This window comes from Rhinopithecus roxellana, chromosome 12 (genome assembly GCF_007565055.1).
Source record: "Rhinopithecus roxellana isolate Shanxi Qingling chromosome 12, ASM756505v1, whole genome shotgun sequence".
NCBI classification, from domain to species: domain Eukaryota; kingdom Metazoa; phylum Chordata; class Mammalia; order Primates; family Cercopithecidae; genus Rhinopithecus; species Rhinopithecus roxellana.
In genome coordinates this window covers 128,875,933-128,898,979 of record NC_044560.1, presented here as the reverse complement: position 1 = coordinate 128,898,979, position 23,047 = coordinate 128,875,933, and the positions used below count along the sequence as shown (strand labels likewise).

The window sequence follows — 23,047 nt, the reverse complement described above, 5'->3', positions numbered from 1 at the left end:
TACTATCTACCTGTTTGTTTAGGCTGGTACCCTTTTCTTTGTATCTCACATTTAATCTGTCACCAAGTCCAGGGGACTTTACCTCCTAAATATGTATCAAATCCATGTGCTTTCTACCTTTCCCATTGCTATGACATTAGCTCAGGTCCTATTCATCTTTTATCTAGATTTTTACAGCAATCTCTTTATTGTTTTCTCTATCTCCTATCTCTCTGCTCCCTATCCTTTCCACCCAATCTGTTGTATTCCCCCCTTCCCCCTCCACAGGCAGAGCTATCTTTCTTGCAAGAATATGTAACCATGTTACTCCATTGCTTAAAACCATTTTTGTTTGCAAGGTAGAGTCCCAAATCCCGAATATGATGTACAAGGCCTTGGACCATCTGGCCTCTGCCTCTCTTTCCTGCCCGATCTTCCATCACTCCTCTCATTGAATCCTATATTTCTGAGCTGTTTCACAGGTACCTGCTTCAGCTACCCTATTGCATGGAGCAATCTATTGAATGGGTTGGATGAAAATGTCTGACCTGTCAACACATCTGAGTTCCTAAGTTGGCCACCAGGGACTCACACTAGGGTAAAGATTCACCTTGTGAAAATTTGAACATTCCAAATAACATCCACTTGTGCCACTACATTTTCTAAGCCACTGATTCTCATTCAATAAAAAGCTTACACCTGTGATCTTAGCTTCTTGGAAGGCTGAGGTGGGAGGATTGCTTGAGGCCAGGAGTTCAAGACCAGACTGGGCAATATAGGAAGACCCCCCCCCCCCGATCCCTAATAACAACAAAAGAGCATTAATTTTATACTTCTTGTAAAACTAGGAGTTGGAGAAGGCTGATTACTCTGGCAACTACAAAAGGAAATTTTGTTGTAGGACTCCATTCTTTTTTTTTTTTTTTTTTTTTTTTTTTGAGACAGGGTTTCTCTCCGTCACCCAGGCTGGTATGCAGTGGTGTGATCTTGGCTCACTGCAACCTCTGCCTCCTGGATTCAAATGATTCTCCTGCTTCAGCATCCCAAGTAGCTGGGACTACAGGCGTGCACCACCATGCCCAGCTAATTTTTTTGTATTTTTAGTAGAGATGGGGTTTCACTATGTTGGCCAGGCTGGTCTGTAACCATGTTACTCCATGGACTGGAGTGCAGTGGTGCAATCTCAGCTTACTGCAAGCTCCACCTCCCGGGTTCACCCTGTTCTCCTGCCTCAGCCTCCCAAGTAGCTGGAACTACAGGCGCCTGCCACCACGCCTGGCTAATTTTTTGTATTTTTAGTAGAGATGGGGTTTCACTGTGTTAGCCAGGATGGTCTCGATCTCCTGACCTCGTGATCCGCCCGCCTCGGCCTCCCAAAGTGCTGGGATTACAGGCGTGAGCCACCACGCCCGGCCTATTTATTTATTTATTTATTTATTTATTTTTTTGTATTTTTTAGTAGAGACGGGGTTTCACCATGTTAGCCAGGATGGTCTCGATCTCCTGACCTCGTGATCCGCCCGTCTCGGCCTCCCAAAGTGCTGGGATTACAGGCTTGGCCTATTTATTTTTTAAACATAGAGACAGGGTCTGTCTGTGTTGCCCCGGCTGGAGTACAGTGGTTATTCACAGGCATGATCCCACTACTGCATACCTCCATGACCAGCACAGAAGTTCTGACCTGCTGTTTCTGACCTTGGCTGGTTCACCCCTCCTCGGGCAACCTGGTAGTCCCACACTACCGGGAATTCACCATATTGATGCTGAACTTAGTGAGAACACCTGATCTGCATAACCCACTATAGCCCAGAATAGCTGAAATCATCCGCCCACCTCAGCCTCCCGAGTAGCTGGGACTACAGGCAGGTGCCGCCTTGCCCTTGCAGGACTCTTAATCACAATGGTGTTTACTGGGCAATCAAAATATAATTCTAGAGTCTAGTAGAAAATGCCCTGGTCGGCCGGGCGCGGTGGCTCAAGCCTGTAATCCCAGCACTTTGGGAGGCCGAGACGGGCGGATCACGAGGTCAGGAGATCGAGACCATCCTGGCTAACACTGTGAAACCTCGTCTCTACTAAAAAATACAAAAAACTAGCCGGGCGAGGTGGCGGGCGCCTGTAGTCCCAGCTACGGGAGGCTGAGGCAGGAGAATGGCGTAAACCCGGGAGGCGGAGCTTGCAGTGAGCTGAGATCCGGCCACTGCACTCCAGCCCCGGCGACGGAGCGAGACTCCGTCTCAAAAAAAAAAAAAAAAAAAAAAAGAAAATGCCCTGGTCTTGGAGTCAGACAGACCTGCTATCTGGCTCTGCCACTTACCAGTTGTATGACCTTGGGCAAGTCACTTAAACTTTCTCAATTATCTTGCCTTGTCTATGAAAAAGGGATGATAATCTATAACTTGCATAATTATATTGAGGGTTAAATGAGATAAAAGATGCAAAAATCTTAGTGTAATTTAAGGATTCAATGAATATAATTGTTAACTAATCTGAGCCAAGACAAAAGGTAGAATTTTGTCTTCATTCAGAGGCCGGGTACAGTGGCTTACACCTGTAATCCCAGCACTTTGGGAGGCTGAGGTGGGCAGATCACCTGAGGTCAGGAGTTTGGGACCAGCCTGACCAACATGGAGAAACCCCGTCTCTACTAAAAGTACAAAATTAGCCAGGTGTGATGATGCATGCCTGTAATCCCAGCTACTCAGGAGGCTGAGGCAACAGAATCATTTGAACCCAGGAGGCAGAGGTTGCAGTGAGCCGAGATCGCACCATTGCATTCCCACCTGGGCAACAAGAGCAAAACTCCATCTCAAAAAAAGAATTTTATTTTCCTTGCCATTCTTACTTGGGCATTTGGATCTGGAAGTGAAGACAGTCCAGTATAATTTGATTTGTGTTGTTCTTCCCTCAGGTGGTTACCTTGGTCAATAAGAAGGTAGCTTACGGGGGCATAAATGATACAACCCAAATGTCAGATGTGGCCTCTCTGCCTCATTTTTTTTTTTTTTTGAGACCAAGTCTGACTCTGTTACCCAGGCTAGAGTGCAGTGGTGCCATCTTGGTTTACTGCAACCTCTGCCTCGTGGGTTCAAGTGATTCTCCTGCCTCAGCCTCCCAAGTATCTGGGATTTACAGGCACCTACCACCCCGCCGGATAATTTTTTTGTATTTTTAGTAGAGACGGGGTTTCGCAATGTTGGCCAGGCTGGTCTCAAACTCCTCACCTCAGGTGATCTGCCCACCTTGGCCTCCCAAAGTGCTGGGATTACAGGTGTGAGCCACTCTGGCTGCTTTTCTGCCTCTTTAAGATCCAAATGCAATGGGCTTGAACCTCAATATTCACATTTCCCGACTCATGTAAGTGCAAAGTTCTACACAAGTTTTTGCAAGTTCCACAAGGGCTTGTGGTCTCACAGTTACCTCTGCTTCCAGTCTCCTTTTTCAACTGAGACCTAACAAAGTACATTGCTCAACTCCCTACTCATGCACTCTCACAATTCCCCTCTCTCAAAAAGCATTCCTGGGTGTAATACCCCTTCCTGAAGCCTTGAGAGTCACATAGGATGGTCACGTCCTATGTGTAACAAACAACTCATCCCATTTTAGGCATTCCACTGCTGAAACACTCTTGCCAACATACCATGGGAGAGTTTCTTCTGACTTTTTACCTATGTAGCACCTATCCTTACATTGATTTTCTTACTCATCTTTTTCCTTTTCCCCTCCAATCTCTCTCTATTAACTTGCCCTCTCATTTTGTCAAGTGAATTCCAAATTCTCCTCCCCCCAACCCTCCCACACCCAACCTTTTTTTTTTTTTTTTTTTGAGGTGGAGTTTCACTCTTATTGCCAGGGCTGAAGTGTAATGGTGCAATCTCGGCTCACTGCAACCTCCGCCTCCCGCTATCCCTAATTTTTTTGTGATGGAGTCTTACACTGTCACCTGGGCTGGAGTGCAGTAGCGCAATCTAGGCTCACTGAACCCTCTGCCTCCCAGGTTCAAGTGATTCTCCTGCCTCAGACTCCCGAGTAGCTGGGAGTACAGGCACCCACCACCACGCCTGGCTAATTTTTGTATTTTTAGTGGAGAGAGAGTTTTACCATGTTGGCCAGGCTGGTCTCGAACTCCTGGCCTCAGGTGATCCCAAAGTGCTGGGATTGCAGGCATGAGCCATCACGCCCCACCTACTCCTATCCCCTTTTTAAACATAGAAAGCAAATTCTTCTCCCAAAGTTACATATTCACACTGATCAATTGAGGCCCCAAGCAGGACAAAAGGACCTTCTGTGCATTGGGATCTGTTATTCCTGGAAGAGTGTTGTGGTTTAAAAATAGCACTTTTTTTTCTGTTACACGAAGCACAGTGTTTCCTGTTTATCGAATGCTTACTGTGTGCCTAGCACTCTATCAAGTCCTCAGCCTCTGCAGTAGCTCGTGTTCTCATTTGATCTTCCCAACAACTCTGAGAAGCAGATCTTATTATTGCTCTTTCTACAAATGAGGAACGGGTGTGCATGCGAGAGAAATGAGGTAATTGGCATAAGATCACACAGTAAGCAAGGACTGAAGACCAGGTCTGCCTGGCCCCAAGCCTGTGTGTGCCCTTTCTAATTTACTACACCACCTTTCAGGGGAGGGAGAAGGAGAAAGCAACCAGAAGAACTGAGACTACATAAAAGCAATACCATCTGTTCTCATATTGTCTCACAACTTTAAAAGGATGGCTGTATATGCTATCTCATTATTCCTGGGAAGACAGAATAATCATTATCATCTCATCTATTTTGAAATGAGGAAAGTAGGGCCTTGTGGGAGAAAGGGAGTGAGGGAGCAGTTCAGTGTAGCATGTTTGATTTTGCTATTACAGAGGTACCAGCAGTGGGTGATTAAGAGCTCAAGAGTGACCATGGGAGCTGGTGGCCAAGGTGATGTGGAGGCCAAGGACTGAGGGACAAGGAACTCCCATAGCTACTGAAGTCACCAGGAGGATGGCAGGACAGGGGCTAGTGAGGATGACCATGAGCCAGGGGCTGCAATCTTTAATGCATAAGAAGCAATTGGGTGTCAGTGATGAGGAGGGGTTGAGGTGGGTATGGCTGGAGAGTACAGGAGAAAGAATTTTTGTGTAAGGGTGGAAATGGCCAAGCCGACCCCACATCCTGGTTTTATAGTATATGGGGAGTGGAAAAGTGGGAAGCCTTCTAGCAGAGGACAGCAAAGGAGGCAGTACCTGGAGGATGCTCAGGCAAAGAAGTCATCTGAGTACTCTGAAGAAGTAGAGAGTATAGGAGAATTTGTTGACAAAAGAACAGGATTCTAGAAGGCACAGAGGAAAGGGCTGGCAGTGTGGTGGGCAGTGTGAGTGAAAGGGCTTGGCAAGAAGCTCAGAAGAGTAAGCGTCTGAGACAGAGGTCAGACAAGCAGAGGAGCTGTCAGCTTGGGTGGTTCCTAGGCTGGAGATGTACACTGTAGACAGGGTCATAATGGAACTTGGGGGGAGAATGGTTTTGGTATTTGACTCAGACCTCTAAGATCTGAGACGGGGGAGAAGTGTGAGGAAAGACGATTCTAGACCAAGCTGTCAGCTGGCTCCTGTGACCTCAGGAAGACTGGAAGTCCACATCAGGATTTGAGGGTGGGGCGTTAATTACCTCCTGTATCTGCCTCCTCTGGTGGAAGTGGGACTTTCTAGGGCCGGGCCAGGCAAGAACATTTTCCTACTCCTGTTGACAGCCTCCTGGTAATGGGAAACCATTGAGAGATTTTCATTTGTTTGTTGTTTTTTGACAGAGACTGGCTCTGTTTCCCAGGCTGGAGTGCACTGCTGGAGTACAGTGATCTTGGCTTACTGCAACTTCTGCCTCCCGGGTTCAAGTAGTTCTCCTGCCTCAGCCTCCCGAGTAGCTGAGACTACAGGCATGGGGCCACCATGCCTGGCTGGCTAATTTTTGTATTTTTAGTAGAGTCAGAGTTTCACCATGTTGGCCGGATTGGTCTCCAACTCCTGACCTCTAATGATCTGCCCACCTCGGCCTCGCAAAGTGAGCCACTGGGCCCGGCCAAGAGTTTTCTTAAACAAGATTGATGGTAACATGGTGACATTTTTTAAAGGGTTGCTCAGGCTTGTGTTAAAATGATTTTGGTATCTGACTCAGAATGAGTGGGACCAGGAAATCTCATAGCTACTGAAGTCACCAGGAGTATGGCACAGAACAGGGGCTAGTGAGGATGACCATGAGCCAGGGGCTGCAATCTTTAATGCATAAGGAGTAATTGGGTGTCAGTGATGAGGAGGGGTGGAAGGTGGTATGACTGGAGAGCACAGGAGAAATAATTTTTGTACAAGGGGGGAAATGGCCATGCTGACACCACCTCTTGGTTTTATAGGATGAACTGGAGAGTGAAGGCAGGAATTAGGAAGCTGTTGCATTAGTCCAAGCAACAAGTGATGATGCCGGAGTCAGAACAAGGGCAATGGAGACACAAAGGCAGGGCAGGGATATGCTAAGGCGGTGGGATGTGGGGTGTGAAGGAAGCACAGATAGGGTAGAGGACAGCGTCCAGGTTTCTGGCTTCGTTTCCGCTTGTAGTCAGCCTCCCTCCCTGAGCTTTCGTGAAGACGGAGCGATAGAACGGACCAGAAAGCAGTTTGGAAATGGCAAAACTGTTACCCATCATTAGCTCCAGTATCATCAAAGCTCTCTAATTACCCTAGTAAGTTCAGTCAATGGAACGAGGCATGACAATTAAGATAAATCACGATAGTCACCCAGATAGGGGGGACCTGGAGGTCCTAAGTAACCTCGGATTCCTTACACCTGCCAGGCGTTGAGGGCCGGGGCGGGGCGAACACAGACTCCGCCCCTAGGCGGGGCCTGGATGCGGCCGGAGAAGAGCAGTGCTGGAGCTGGAGCCTCAGCCCTCAGGCGCCACTGTGAAGACAGGACCGGACCCGCCCCGCCCGCAGCGCCCCTCAGAGCCCTGCCCCGGCCCCCTCCGCTCCCTCCCGCCGCCAGGTCCTACTGTCCCGCCGACCTTACCGGAGCGAACCCGTCGTCCCGCACTAGGAGTCCGCGGTAAGGGGCGCGGCCCGGGCAGCCCGCCCGCGGAAGATCGGGGACCGATCCCCGGCGCGCGGCGCTGGGCACCGAGAGCGGGCGCCGAGAAGGAGCACGGGGCAGCGGAGGGGACCCGGGGGAGGAGCGAGGGAGGGGGCTCCGCGGCGGCAGAGGTGGGGCTCGCCTAGGGAGGGAGCGCCGAGGGGGTCTCCCGAACCGTGGGGGCAGCCGGGGGAACTCCAAGGGCGGGAGGGGAGCAAGAAAGACGGCGCTGGGGCTGGGAGGAGAGATGGGGGCAACTGGAGGGCAGCGAGGGATTGCGGGGGGAAACGGGGGCGTGGGGGCGAGGGAACTGCGAGGAGGGCGGAGAGGGGCTGTGCGGAAAGGGGGTACAGGGCAGCCGAGGGGCAGGGAACGGGGCGCTGAGGGAGAGGATTGAGGGGCGCTAGAGCGGGGGCGCGGGGGGACGCGTGGAGGTGAGGAGCTGAGGGGAGGGGACTGGCTGGGCGGGGGTCGTTTGAAGCTGGAGGGGACTGAGGTGCCGAGGGAAAGGGTCGCTGGGCAGCTGGGGAGCATCTCTGGTGCCCTGGTCGGGAGAGGGTTAGGGGGTGGGGGATGTGGGTATGGATAGCTGAAATGGGGAAGGGCAGCAGGGCAGTGTCTGGTCGAAAAAGGGTCATTTATGGGGGATGTGGGTAGGGATAGCTGGGGTCGGAGGTGGAGCCCAGCTGGGGACCGGCGTGGGGGATAACTGTAGATGGAAGGCGAGGGGTGGGGCTTGGGGGCGGGAAGCCTGGGAGAATGGAAGGGTGAGAGGCCAGGCTGGGTCTACCCCACTGCAGAGGAAGGGGGCAGGGAGCTGGTGGAGACAGAGGGAAGTGGCCTTGGAAATGGACACAGGGGCCTATATTCTGGTCAGGAGTGGGGAGGAGGCTCTGGAATAGAGTAGGGTCTGGCGGCTGCGAGTGGAGGAATCGTGAGAGAACCTGGAGGGTATAGATAGGGTGGTGGAGCGCTGGGTCAGGCTGGAGAGGAGGCCAGGTGTGGGTTGTGGTGTAAGGATGGAAAGATAATGGGGATTGAAGTGGAGCCCAGGCACTAGCGGTGTCTTGCCCACTCAGGAGTCCAAGGAGGGGACCCAGGCACTGGACTTTGTTATATGGGCACCAGGGATCACAGAAAACAAGAGAATCGTGGACAGAAAAAGTCATTCAACTCTGTTTCGTAGTGCCAGCATGGAAGGAACTTTGGGGAGGGCAGGGCAGCAGCCTTTGGAAGCTAAGAGAGGTATGGAGGGGGTGGGAGAAAGATGGGCTCTCAAAACACACACACACAAACAAACAAACAAACAAAAAACAAACACAACAATATGGGCCCTCTTCCCCCAGCTTCCTGGAATCCAGATGGAAAGGGGTGGGAGATAGTAAAAGGAGAGGGTGTGTGTGTGTGTGTGTGTGTGTGTGTGTGTGCGCGCGCACAGGTGGGTGCCCACCTGTTCTGCGCCTATAAACAGAGGAAGACAATGGAAGCCGTGAAAGTCCCTATATATAGAAGTGGAAAGCCCTGGTGCTGTGGGAGCCAGAGAAGAGGCATTCTTGGGAAGGTGGGTGGGTTGGAGAAGGCTTCCTGGTCATGAAGGATTTAGCTAGCAGTGGAGGAAAGTGTGTTCCTATCAGAGGAAACCGAATGGGAAAAGGCAAAAATCTAAAAGCATCTCCAGTCCAAGAAATAAATCTTCAGTTTCTTAAAGATTATGACATGAAGGGAGGCATCAGTAACCTATAGAAAATCTTTAAATAGGTTTCCCCTCTGAGCTTGAAGCTCCTAGAGTCTCTCCATCTCCCCAAAATATAGCATAGGGCCTGGTACATAGTAGGTGCTTACTGAATGTTGATTGAATGAATAATTGGGCTGTGGTGGTGCTCCTGCCTCAATTTCTTCATCCATTTCCAAGAATTGTTGTGAGAATCAAATAGGATAATGTGGGTGAAAAGAACTTTGTAAACTGTAAAATACTGTACAAAGAGAGAGGACACTGATGTTATTCTGCAGGTGTGCCTCTGTTCTGTCAGTGGACACACCCATGGCTATCTCTTTCCAATCTGGAGGAGGAAGGAAATGAATATCAAGCATCTGTTGTGTGCAAGATGGAATGCATTGAAAGCATCTTGTAGAATGCTTGACATTTAGTAGGTGCTCAATAAATGGTAACTGATATGATATGTGGTTCTAAGATACCTGGGAAAACAATGAAAAGGTGGTGATGGGTTAGCAGTGGGGAATAGTCTAAAGACAGATTGAATTAGAAAAGGAGAGTGTGGCTTAAAGGAGGAGGATGAGGTCCACATTTGCCCAACTCCCTCCTTATTCTCACTGAAATGCTCCAAGTAGGAAGACAGGGAATTACATTTATTGAGCCCCTGCTATATTGCATATACAGTTGACCTTTGAACAGCATGGGTTTGAACTGTGCAAGTCCACTTATACCCAATTTTCTTTTTCAACCAAACACTGATTTAAAAAAAAAAAAAAAATACCATGGTGGGTCAAGCGCAGTGGCTCGAACCTGTAAGGCTGAGGTAGGAGGATCGCTTGAGCCCAGGAACTTGAAGCTACAGTGAGTTATGATCAGGCCACTGTACTCCATCCTGGGAAACAGGATGTGACACCCATCTCTTAAAAAAGAAGAAAAAGAGAAGAAAATACAGTAGTGAAGGGAGGCGAAGTCTGTATATTCAGAGGACCAACTTTTAGTCTAGGTGGGTTCCACTGGGCCAACTGTGGTTCTTGAGTAGGCATGAATTTCGGTATATGTGGAGGTCCTGGAGTCAATCCCTTGCCTATACCAAGAAATTACTGTACTATTCTAGATGTATTACCCACATTACCTATAATTTTCCCAACAATTGTTTTATGAATGAAGAAACTGTCTTAATCTTGTAAAATTTCTTCCCAAAGTCTCATAGGTAATAAATGATAGACCTGGAAACTGAATCTAGTTTGTTTGATTTGGAACTCCAAACTACTTCCACTACTCAGGATGACTTGCTAGAAGAAACTATGAAGCACAGAGACAAACAAAAAAATTAAGGGGTTAATAAAACACCCTCCCATATACAGGTTGTAATTCTTGCAACAGTTTTGCCAGGAAGCCATTTTATGAACTCCTTTTATAGATGAGGAAACTGAGGCCAGGAGTGTGATTTGTCTAAGTTTACAGGACCACTGAAAGAGCCAGGGCTTATCTTTTAAATGCCAGGTCGCTTGGACTCAGACTCATGTTCTTTCCAACAAAGGTAAGTTCCTTCATTCATTCCTTCACTCCATTTATTGAGCTGATCTCTTCTCGCTGGATTTTAGGGCTCTCTCCTCCTCTTCCCCTGCTCTTTCCTGGCTGAAGTTGGCTTCTTCCTTAGGTGCTTATTTCTGCCACCTATCAGACTGAAAGGGTTATTTGTTTTTCACAGCCACCCTTTGAGGAGCCATTTCTTTCCCCCAGCCTGGGACAGGGACGACTTCCCAGTTGGTCCCTGGGCCTTCATCTGTATTGCTTGTCACGGAGATAGCTCTATCATTTTATGTGACTGTCACAAAATAGAGGAAAGATTTGATTGATGCTTATCTTACAAATGCAATTCTGCACGCACCACTGTACAGTGACCTGTCTGCTTAGATCTGCCTCAGGCGGCTGCCTGCTGGGATGCTTTTTGCCTGTCTTCCAAATGTCTAAGTAGTCCCTGGCTGCCCCCTCCTAAGAAGATCCCCTTGGGGGCTTCCATCTGAATGAGCCTTCCAACTGAACTCAGCTCTCTGCCTCTCCCCATTCTCCTCACACCACCTACTGGGAAAGCCATGCTGCCTGTGCATAAGCAGATGCTGACAGTGTGGTATGGCAAGTATAGTATGGTAGCAAGACACTCAGGATGTTGGGGATGCTTCTTTTTTTAATTTTTATTTTTAGAGATAGGGTCTCACGCTGTCACCCAGGCTGGGATACAGTGGTGCAATCATAGCTCACTGTAACCTTGAACCCCTGGACTCAAGTGATTTTCCTGCCTCAGCCTCCCAAGTACTGAGGACTACAGGTACACACTACCACATCCAGCTAATTTAAAATTTTTTTTGGCTGGGTGTGGTGGCTCATGCCTGTGATCCCAGCACTTTGGGAGGCCGAGGTGGGTGGATCACAAGGTCAGGAGATTGAGACCATCCTGGCTAACACAGTGAAACCCTGTCTCTACTAAAACTATAAAAAATTAGCTGGGCGTGGTGGCAGACGCCTGTAGTCCCAGCTACTCAGGAGGCTGAGGCAGGAGAATGGTGTGAACCCAGGAGGTGGAGCTTGCAGTGAGCCTAGATCGTGCCACTGCATTCCAGCCTGGGCAACAGAGCGAGATTGTCTCAAAAAAAAAAATTGTAGAAATGGAATCTCACTGTTTCCCAGCCTGGTTTTGAACTCCTGGCCTCAAGTGATTTTCCCACTTTGGCCTCCCAAAGTGTTGGGATTATAGGTATGAGCCACCATGCCCAGCCAGGATGCTTCTTTATTCACTCTAAAATTGTTGTGGTTTTCATTTTCCTTAATCCTGTCAAACCTGGAAGCCATTAGGTAACAGAAGTTCCATTCATGACCCTCCAACTGACTTGCTGTGTGAGCTTGGACAAATCACTTGTCTTTGCAGAGCCTCTTTTTTTTTTTTTTTTTTTTTTTTAACCTGTAAGATAAATGGAGGTAGATCAGGAACTGAAACAATTTTTTACTGTTGCCATCACTCCCTAGTCTCATATCTGTGGCAGTCATCGCTAATAAAGGCAGACAAATTTCTCACTGATTCTACACAAGGCTACATGTGTTTTTCTCAGCACATACATTTCTCTTATTTAAAATTCACAGCACCTTGTGAAAGTAGGTATTATTGTTAGATGAGGACACTGAGGCATAGAATTTAAGTAGGTTGGCCAAGTTTACACATTGAGTTACTGGGAAAGCTGGGCCCAGTAGCCAGGCTTTTTGTTACCATAAAGCTGCTACTCCAAAGTTCCTTCTAATTGTAGCAGTTTAAGAGTGTGAAGCTGGGCTACATCAGAAAAATGAAGACCAATAATCTGACATTTACACTGATAGTCTGGCACTTGAAAAATGCTCTATATGTGTTTCTTGAAAGACATAACACCCTCTAAGGATTTACTATAGGTCTAGCGTTGACCAGATGTAAGTATGGATAAAGCCCCCTTGAATCCAGAAGAGGGAGCAAACAGTTAATTGTAAAACAGGCCCAAATAATGGAGCCATGATCAGGGAGAGGGCAGTTGAACAAGATTTGCCTGCAGAGTGAATTAAAGACGACAGTGAAATAATATATGTTCAGTACCTCCCTGGGCCAAGAAACTGTGTCAGATTGTTTATGTACAGTACTACTCATTCTGTTTGTACCAAGCTCTGTGAAGTAGGTGGTATTTTCTCTATTTTAAGGTAAAAGTGCTGTGGCTTAGAGAGGGAATATGACTTACCTAATAATTCATCTGAGGGGTAGAGCATTGATTTTAAACTTTTTCATAACACCGCAGGGTACTAAGTCTAGTCTTGGCTGTTAGCTGTGAGATTTGGGCAAATCCTTTTAATTTCTCACTTTCAATTTCCTTCTTGATCAAATGGAAATAATCATCCCTGTCTTTCCAGCTTTATTTCCCAGCTTTATTTAGAGGATAGAATAAGATAAAGGATATGAAATTGTGGTAAAGATCAAATTTATGTTTTAGTAAAGTGACTCTTTGACCAGCAATCCCACCTCAAGGAATCTCAAGGAAATAATTAGGAAAATGTACAAAAATTTATGTAAAGAAATGTTCACTGTAGTTTAATTTATAATAATTAAGAGTAGAAAAACAACTTAAGAGCAACTTCCTAAAGAAAGTGACAATATTAAAGAATTGATCTGGCTGGGCCAACATGGTGAAATCCTGTCTCTACTAAAAATACAAAAATTAGCCGGGTGTGATGGTAAGCACCTGTAGTCCCAGCTACCTGGGAGGCTGAGGCAGGAGAATTGCTTGAACCCAGGAGGTGGAGGTTGCAGTGAGCCAAGATTGCGATTGCAGCATTGCACTCCAGCCAGGGTGACAGAGTGAGACTCCTTCTCAAAAAAAAAAAAAAAAAAAAAAAGAATTGATCTTATGACACATCTATAGGATGGAATATAATGTACTCAACTGAAATTATTATTTTTTTTTAGAGTTTTCAAAGTCTCATTCATACTTTTTTTTTTTTTTTAAGAGAATCTCCACTGTTGCCCAGGCTGAAGTGCAGTGGCACGGTCTCAGCTCACTGTAACCTTTGCTTCCCAGGTTCAAGTGATTCTCCTGCCTCAGCCTCCAGAGTAGCTGGGATTACAGGCAGCCACCACCACGCCCAGCTAATTTTTTGTATTTTTAGTAGAGACGGGGTTTCACCATGTTGGCCATGCTGGTCTCGAACTCCTGACCTCGTGATTCGCCGCCTTGGCCTCTCAAAGTGCGTGAGCCACTGCGCCCAGCCCATACTTTCTTTTTTTTTTTTTTTTTTTGAGACAGTTTCTTACTCTGTCGCCCAGACTGGAGTGTAATTGTGTGATCTTGACTCATTGCAGCCTCCGCCTCCTGGGTTCAAGGCAATTCTTGTCCTTCAGTCTCCTGAGTAGCTGGAATTACAGGTGTGCGCCACCACGCCTGGCTAATTTTTGTATTTTTAGTAAAGACTGGATTTCACCATGTTGGCCAGGCTGATCTCAAACTCCTGAGCTCAAGTGATCCGCCTGCCTGGGCCTCCCAAAGTGCTGGGATTACGGGGCTGAGCCACTGCGCCTGGTCTCAAAATCTCATACATTTGTGGTACTTTCGGAATTATTTAAGTCCAGTCATGCATTGCTAATGACAAGGGTATGTTCTGAGAAATGTGTCATTAGGCGATTTCATAGTTGTATGAACATCATAGAGTATACTTACACAAATCTATATGGTATACGGTATAGCTTACTCCACACATAGTCTATATGGAATAGATGGCCTATAACTCCTAGGCTACAAACCTGTACAGCAAGTTACTGTATTGAATACAGCAGGCAATTATAACACAGTGGTAAGTATCTGTGTATCTAAACACATCTAAACATAGAAAAGGTACAGTAAAAATGTGGTGTTTTTTTTTTCTTTTGAGACTGAGTCTGGCTCTGTCACCCAAGCTGGAGTACAGTGGTGCAGTCTCAGCTCACTGCAACCTCAGCTTCCTGAATAGCTGGGATTACAGGCATCTGCCACCATGCCCGGCTAATTTTTTGTATTTTTAGTAGAGATGGAGTTTCATCATGTTGGCCAGGCTGGTCTCTATCTCCTGACCTCAAGTGATCCACCCGCCTCAGCCTCCCAAAGTGCTGGGATTACAGGTGTGAACCACTGCACCCAGTCATAATATGGTATGATATAAAAAGTGGTACACCTGTAGAGGACATTTACCATGAATGGAGCTTGCAGGGCCAGCAGTTGCTCTGGGGGAGTCAGTGAGTGAGTGGTGAGTGAATGTGAAGGCCTAGGACATTACCATGCACTATAGGAGACTTTATAACACTATACACTTAAGCTACACTAAATTTATTTAAAAATATTTTTCTTCAATAATAAATTAACTTTGGCTTACCACAACTTTTAAACTTTATAAACTTAAAAAATGTTTAAAACCTTTTAGACTCATTTATTTATTTATTTTTGAGATTGAGTCTTGCTCTGTCACCCAGGCTGGAGTACAGTGGATCTCTGCTCACTGCAACCTCCACCTCTCGAGTTCAAGCAATTCTTGTGCCTCAGCCTCCTGAGTAGCTGAGATTACAGGTACACACCACCACGCCTGGCTAATTTTTGTATTTTTGGTAGAGATGGGGTTTCACCATGTTGGCTAGGCTGGTCTTGAACTCCTGACCTCAAGTGATCTGCCTGCCTCAGCCTCCCAAAGTCTGGGATTACAGGCCTGAGCCACCATGCCCAGCCATAGACTCTTCTGTAATAACACTTAGCTTAAAGTACAAATACATTGTATGGGCTTTTTTGAGATGAAGGCTCACTGTGTCACCTGGATTGGAATGCAGTGGTGCAATCATGGGTCACTGCAGCCTCAAACTCCTTGGCTTGAGCGATTCTCCCACCTTGGCCTCCCAAAGTGTTGGAATTACAGGCATGAGCCACTGAACCTGGACTTTTCTTTCTTTATTTTCTTCCTTAGTTTTAACATTTATGTTTGAAATTATTTTGTTAAAAAGGAAGACACAAATACACACGTGAGCTTAGGCCTACACAGGGTCCAGGAGCATCAATATCACTGCCTTCCATTTCCACATCTTGTCCCACTGGAAAGTCTTCAGGGGCAATAATAGGCATGGAGCTGTCATCTCTTATGGCAATGTCTTCTTCTGGAATACTTTCTGAAGGACCTGCCTGAGGCTGTTTTACTGTTAACTTTAAAAAAAAATTAAGTAGAAAAAGTACACTCTAAAATAACAATAAAAGTGTGGTAAGTAAATATAGAAACCAGTAACATAGTCATTTATTATCAATATCAAGTATTATGTATTGAACATAATAGTATGTGCTGTACTTTTATACAACTGGCAATGTAGTAGGTTTGTTTACACCAGTGTCAACACAAACATGTGAGTAATATGTTGTGCTACAACGTTACCATGGCTACTATGTTACTAGGCAATAGGAATTTTTCAGCTCCATTATAATCTTATGGGACCACCATTGTACATGTGGTCTGTCACTGACTGAAACGTTGTTATGCGGTTCATGATTGTACTTTTAAAATTTAAGTGATTTGCTAAATAATAACATATATTCTAGTCTATACCTTCTGTGCGTACAATATCAGCTATTACAATATGCATAGAAGGTATAGACTAAAATGCATGGTATGCTATTTGTATATAAATAGTATAAATAGATCTCTTTGCTTATATATGCAAAGGCTATCTCTGAAGGATATATAAATTGATAACATGTATGCCTCTGGGGAGGGGAGCTGGATCAGGAATCAAAGATGGAAGCAAGACTTACTTTTCAGTTTAAACTTTTAGGTTTCATATTACTTGTATTTCATGCCAGGAATTAAGAAAATAATGCAGCTAGGTGCGGTGGCTCTTGCCTATAATGCTAGCACTTTGGGAGGCCATGGAGGGCAGATCACTTGATCCCAGTTTGAGGCCAGCCTGGACAACATGGTGAAACCCCATCTCTACAAAAAGTATAAAAATTAGCTGGGCATGGTGGCACATGCCTGTAGTCCCAGCTACTTGGGAAGCTGAGGTAAGAGGATCACTTGAGCCCAGGAGGTCAAGACTAGTAAGCCAAGATAGCGCCATTGCACTCCAGCCTGGGTGACAGAGTGAGACCCTGTCTCAAAAAATAAAATAAAATAAGAAACTACAGCTGGTAAAAAAGGTAATACTTGCAAATAGGATATGCTTGAATTATTTTCCATAAGTGTGTATTACTTTTTAAATTAACAAATAAAATATAATATTAACATAGATGGCCTGTTTTTTAAGTACAATTTCCATTTTAGTTTTGTCCAGAGAATAGTCCATCTTCAGTCTTTAAGGACGCAGCTCCTTCCATGGGCTTTGGTGGGAGCCGTGGGGCAGCACCCGCAGGTCTAAATCAGGGTGGGGGTGTTTGGTCCTTGCGGGCTTCACGAGGCCAATTCCTGACTACTTTGCTGTGAATTGCACAACTCACACAGTAATGTAGCTTCACATACTGCTTGGGAAGCACATAGGCATCAAAGACACTTGCTTCAGAAATGTCCCTGACTGCTGTGGCCTCCACTATGTTTCAAATGACGAATTTCTTAATGGCCTTGTCCTTGGGCACACATTGGGCACAGTTCATGCAGTGAATAGGCTGCACGTGGTTGCGGGCCTTTTTTGGCATGACTGTTGTTCCTTCTTTTCTTTGTCATCTTGGAGGCGTGGACTGGAGAGAGGAGGTTTTTTTTTTTTTTTTTTTTTTGGTAGAGACAGTCTTGCTCTGTTGCCCAAGCAGGAGTGCAGTGACGCAATCATGGCTTACTGCAGCTTCAAATTTCTGGGCTCAAATAATACTCCTGCCTCAGCATCCCAAGCAGCTGGGATTATAGATGTGTGCCTCCACACCTGGCTAATTTTTTACTTTTTGTAGAAATGGGGTCTCCCTATGTTGCCCAGGCTGGTCTTGAACTCCTGGCCTGAAGCCATCCTCCCACTTGGGCCTCCCAAAGTGCTGGGATTGCAAGTGTGAGCCACTGCACCTGGCCTTAGGTGGCACTCTTGTATGAAAAAATATTGAAAGACATACACTAAAATGTTAACAGCCATAGTTTCTGAGTGGATGGGATGTCAGTTAATTTTTTTTTTTTTTTTTTTTTGGGGTGGTATCTTGCTCTGTCGCCCAGGCTGGAGTGCAGTGGCATGGATCTCAGCTCACTACAAGTTCTGCCTCCCATGTTCACGCCATTTTCCTGCCTCAGCCTCCCAAGTAGCTGGGACTACAGGCACCCACCACCACACCCGGCCAATTTTTTGTATTTTTCTAGAGATGGGGTTTCACTGTGTTAGCCAGGATGGTCTCAATCTCTTGACCTCGTGATTTGCCCACCTCGGCCTCCCAAAGTGCTGGGATTACAGGCCTGAGCCACCGTGCCTGGCCAGTTGTCAGTTAATTTTAAATTCTCTTTTTCACATTTTCGTATAATTTTCAACTTTTTTATAATGAATACATTCATAGTAGGAATTTTCTCTTGTGCACAAAGAAAGATGACTGGCAAACAGCAGAGTGGTGTGAGGTTGTTGTGGTTACATCCCTTGTTTTAATGTAGAAAAAGCATAATGTGGCCAGGAGTGGTGGCTCACACCTGTAATCCTAGCACTTTGGGAGGCCGAGGCAGGTGGATCACCTGAGGTTAGGAGTTCAAACCAGCCTGGTCAACATGGCAAAACCCTGTCTCTATTAAAAATACAAAAATTAACCAGGTATGGTGGTGGATGCCTGTAATCCCAGCTACTTGGGAGGCTGAGGCAGGAGAATCGCTTGAACTCGGGGGGCAGAGGTTGCAGTGAGCCGAGATTGCGCCACTGCACTCCAGTCTGGGCAAAAGAGCAAGACTCCATCTCAAAAAAAAAAAAAAAGCATGATGCCTTTGCATGGCAAGTTCTTGCAACAGCCTTTGCACCTAGTACCATGAAAAGCTGAAAAGTTAAGGCTGTGAGATGGTCTAAGCAGCCAATGGCACTCTCCTTTCCAACCTCACTTTCTTCCTCCATGTAAGTGCTGTGCCTCGGTCTCCAAGTGTCCTGGGCATGTTCCACACTTGCCTAGTGAGTCTTGTCATGGGACAGATTGATACAGGGATGGAACTTAGAGTCTCAGATAAGGATTGAGAGCTGGGAGCAAAGGGAAGAAAGAACAGAGACCACAGGAGTCCAGTGGTGACATATGCAAGGAACTTTTATTAAAAGGCTGCTAACAACCTTACATATTTGTCTAACTTTTCTTCAAGAGAGCTTTAAACCTACATTAATCAGCTCCTTATCCTTACAGCTCACCTGAGAGGCCCAAAGAGCCACACCCACCAGCTCACGCCCTTTATTTTCCCTTGGGGAAAAAAGCAGGAATTCCTAACAAGAATGAAAACCCAGACACCATCACACTTGAATGCTGTCCTCCCACCCTCCTCTGACTGTTCATCCAGCCATCTGGGTACCCTTGTGCTGAGCATAAGGGGAGATTTCAGGTGGAGAAGCAGGGTACCTGAGGCTTCCAAGACATAGGAGAAGCAATTAAAGACTTAAAGAAGACCATGTGACCAAGTGCTGAATTATGGAGTTCAGATTTGGGTGTTCTAGGAAAGCAGATGGTGACAGAACTGAGAAGGCTGGGGTCTCAGGAAAGGTCTGGCATGTATTAAATATTTGCTGAATGAATGAATGAATGAATGAGTGAACAAATAAAGGACCTAGGCTTTGAAGGCTTTGGAATAATAAGGACATATGTTCACACCTGTGTGGAATTTACCAGTTGATAATGGTTTCATCCATTGTTATCTCGTTTGAGTCCTGTGATAGCCCTGTGAGAAGAGCAGGGTGGAAATTGTTCTCCCCATTTTCCAGATGAGGAGATTGAGCCCCAGAGTGATGAAGTGACTGTGATGAATTCAGCACACATTTCCTGAGTGTTTATTATGTGCTAGGATTCGTGCTTTCCTAGAAACCAGATATCTAGGAATGAAGTCCATTAAGGCCCAGCTGCTCATTCCAACAGTGCTGAAGTGATATAAGGGCTGTTACAGTGTTCTGAGAGCACAGGGGCAGGAGTGCCTGCCTCTGCCATGCACAAGGAAGCTGGCACTTGACCTGGACCTCCAATGATGGGTAGGAGTTTGTTAGGAGGAGAAGAGAATTCTAGGCAGAAGGAATACATGTATAAAGGGACAAAGGCAAGAAATAATGTGGCTTATTTGGCGTAAAGTGTGTAATTAGATCTAAGGGAAGCACAGGTTGGTGAAGAGAAGGGGTATAGGAAGATAAAGCTTAGAGAGTTGGCTCTTTGGTTAGTTGGTTATTTGTCAAGTTGAACAGTTTGGACTTGATCTTTAGAGCTGTGGAAAGCCATGAAAGTTTCTATTTTTTATTTATTTTATTTTTTAGAGATGAGGTCTTGCTCTGCTGCCCAGGCTGGCATTCAGTGGCATGATCATGGCTCCCCACAGCGTTGAACTCCTGGGCTCAAGTGATCCTCCCACCTCAGCCTCCTGAGTCATAAAAGTTTTTAAAGCAAGAGAGTGATAGCTCTTTACTGAGTCTTTCCTTGGATGCGCATGCGTTTGCTGTTCTTGGCTTTTTTTTTTTTTTTTTTTCTTTCTCCAAAATAGCTCAGGAGCTGCTTCCTCCAGGAGCCTTTCCTTGATCACCGGGCCTCCAGGCTCAGTAAGATGCTTCTCATGGACTTCCTCAGCCAGGACTCCTCTGTCTTATCACTTATCTACTGCTTTGTTACTCTGTGTTGACCCACCTTTTATTCTAGTCTTTGTCCACCTAGAGGTCAGGCACCATGTCTGACTCATATTTGTAAGTCCCATGACCAGCACAGGGCTTGCCCCAGATCAATGTGCTCAGTAAATATTTGCTGAAGGAATGAATGGGAGGAGCTGGGTTCCACCCTAGTGCTGAAACAACATTTGGGGCAGGTGTAGTGATGGAGTGATTCTGAGTAGTGTGCATTTCCTCAGTGCTGCTGGAGTAAGGAGTGAGTGCGTGAATGGTGGGGTGACCATTAGAAGGTTGGTGACTCAAGGTGACACTGAAGGTCTGTTCCTGAGTGACCCTAGGTCTCTCTTGCAGATGGCTTCAGTGACGGATGGTAAAACTGGAGTCAAAGACGCCTCTGACCAGAATTTTGACTACATGTTTAAACTGCTTATCATTGGCAACAGCAGTGTTGGCAAGACCTCCTTCCTCTTCCGCTATGCTGATGACACGTTCACCCCGGCCTTCGTTAGCACCGTGGGCATCGACTTCAAGGTGAAGACGGTCTACCGTCACGAGAAGCGGGTGAAACTACAGATCTGGGTGAGTCCTGGGAATCTTGGGCAGGATTTTCCTGAGAGGCGGCTGGCCTGACAATATAAGGGCTGGGAGGTGGGGCCAGCTTGGAACTTCTGGGGCTTGCAGCATCAGGCGTTAATGCTGTTTCAGGTGTGGCCCCTGGGCTACCCTCTGCTAGCTTTATACAAGTTTGCTCTCCTCCAGGGGTTCAGTTGCTTCTCTGTTTAACTATGCAGGAGGTTTTATGTTGGCTTGTCTAAATGAGTGACCAAGAAACTGGGGCTTGGAGTTAGAGACTTGGGTTCAAATTCTGCTTCTGCCACTTACTAGTCATGGAACTTGACTGAATGGCTTAACTTCTCTGGGGCACCCTTTCTTCTTTGGGGATTGTAATAGCATCTGCATCATAAGGCTGTTGGGTCCTTAGTTCCTTGGCATAGTTCCTGGAACATTGTAAGTGCACACTAAATGTTAGCTACAGTATCAGTTATCTACTGTCCTATAACAAAACACTTTATAAGTTCATAGTTCCGGACTGGGCAACATTGTGAGACCTCATCTCTACAAAAAATAAAACAAATTAGCTGAGCATGGTGGTGGGCGCCTGTAGTCCCAGTTACTTGGGAGGCTGAGGTGGAAGCATTGCTTGATCCCAGGAAGTCGAGGCTGTGGTGAGCCATGATCATGCCACTGCACTCCAGCCTGGGCAACGGAGCAAGACTCCATCTCAAATAAATAGATAGATAGATAGATAGATAGATAGATAGATAGATAGATAGATAGATAAATAAATAAATTTGTAGTGTCAAACAACAATAATAATTCATTATCTTATAGTTTCTGTGGATCAAGCATTTGGGAGTGGCTTGGGGCCTCTTATGAGGTGTAGCCAGCTGTTGGCTTGGGTTGCAATCATCTGAAACATAGACTGGGGCTGGAGGATCTTTTTTTTTGTTTGTTTTAAGACGCAGTCTTGCTCTGTTGCCCAGGCTAGAGTGCAGTGACATGATCTCGGCTCACTGCAACCTCCACCTCCCGGGCTCAAGCGATTCTCCTGCCTCAGCCTCCCAAGTAGCTGGGACTAACAGGCACCCGCCACCATGCCCAGCTAATTTTTGTATTTTTAGTAGAGATAGGGTTTCTCCATGTTGGCCAGGCTGGTCTCGAACTCCTGACCTCGTGATCCACCCGCCTCGGCCTTCCAAAGTGCTGGGATTAAAGGCGTGAGTCACCGCGCCTAGCCTGGGGCTGGAGGATCTTAAGGCTGCACACTGTCTGGTGCTAGCTGTTGGCAGGAGGCCTTACTTCTTTCCCATTTGGCCTTTTAGAGTGTCTTCACAGAGCTGCTTAAGTGTCTTTATTTGTGTAGCAGCTGGCTTTTCCCAGAGTGAGAGATGTAAAAGGCCACAGGAAGTGGCAATGTCCCTTGTGAGTTAGCCTTAGCCTTACAGCTTTCTATTGGTCACTGATTCAGCATGGGAGGAAACTACACAAAAGTGTGGATATTGGGAGGAAAGTATCATTGGGGACCATCTTGGAAGCTGGCTGCCACAGCTACTACTATTATTAGTGTCTACCAGTAGTACTAATAAATTATGTACATATTTTAGATGATATAGCAACATGTAGATCATATAGTTTTCAAAAATGAATTAGTATCTGGATTGGAAAGTTTGAAAATTTGTGATTTAAAGAATTCAAAACATGTATTATTATTATTTTATTTTATTTTTTTCGAGACCGAGTCTCACTCTGTAGCCTGGGCTGGAGTGCAGTGGCACTATCTTGGCTCATTGCAACTTCTTCCTCTCAGGTTCAATAGATTCTCCTGCCTCAGCCCCCTGAGTAGCTGCAATTATAGGCGTGTGCCACCATGCCTGGCTAATTTTTGTATTTTTAGTAGAGATGGGGTTTCACCATGTTGGCCAGGCTGATCTTGAACTCCTGACTCAGGTGATCCACCCGTGTCGGTCTCCCAAAGTGCTGGGATTACAGGCATGAGCCACTACGCCCAGCCAAAACATGTATTATTTATTATCTTTCTATTCTATGTGTTAAATGTACATTAATACATTATGCATATGTCTTATTGGGGCAGTCTGTGTATAGTACTTTTCTTTTTACAAATTATTTCCCATATATATTATCTCACAATTAACACTATGAAGTAGGTACTACTTTAATACTCTCCTGTTTTGCCGAATAAGAAACTCAGACTCAGAGATTAGTTAACTTGCCTTAGGTCAATGACACTGCTATAAAGTGGGATTTCAAGAAGATCTGATTCAAAAGTATGTGCTCTTTTCTCTACACTGTGCATCTGAGGTATTATAGAGTTCATATTTCCCTTCATGATAATGTCAAATATTATATAGGGATAAAAGTTCATTTTGGTCATCTGCTCT

General features: G+C 46.0%; 1 protein-coding gene and 1 pseudogene across 1 annotated transcript in view; one reads left to right on the top strand and one right to left on the bottom strand.

The window, feature by feature from the left end:
* The first annotated feature begins 6,833 nt into the window (after positions 1-6,833).
* Positions 6,834-23,047, top strand: part of RAB3B (RAB3B, member RAS oncogene family) — a 72,172-nt gene continuing 55,958 nt past the window's right edge. The window contains exons 1-2 of the mRNA XM_010370418.2: positions 6,834-7,056; positions 20,439-20,666. Coding sequence (XP_010368720.1) covers positions 20,439-20,666 — 228 coding nt within the window. The 5' untranslated portion in view covers positions 6,834-7,056. The remainder of the gene's footprint in view (positions 7,057-20,438; positions 20,667-23,047) is intronic.
* On the bottom strand, positions 16,624-17,023 carry LOC115900761 (annotated as a pseudogene).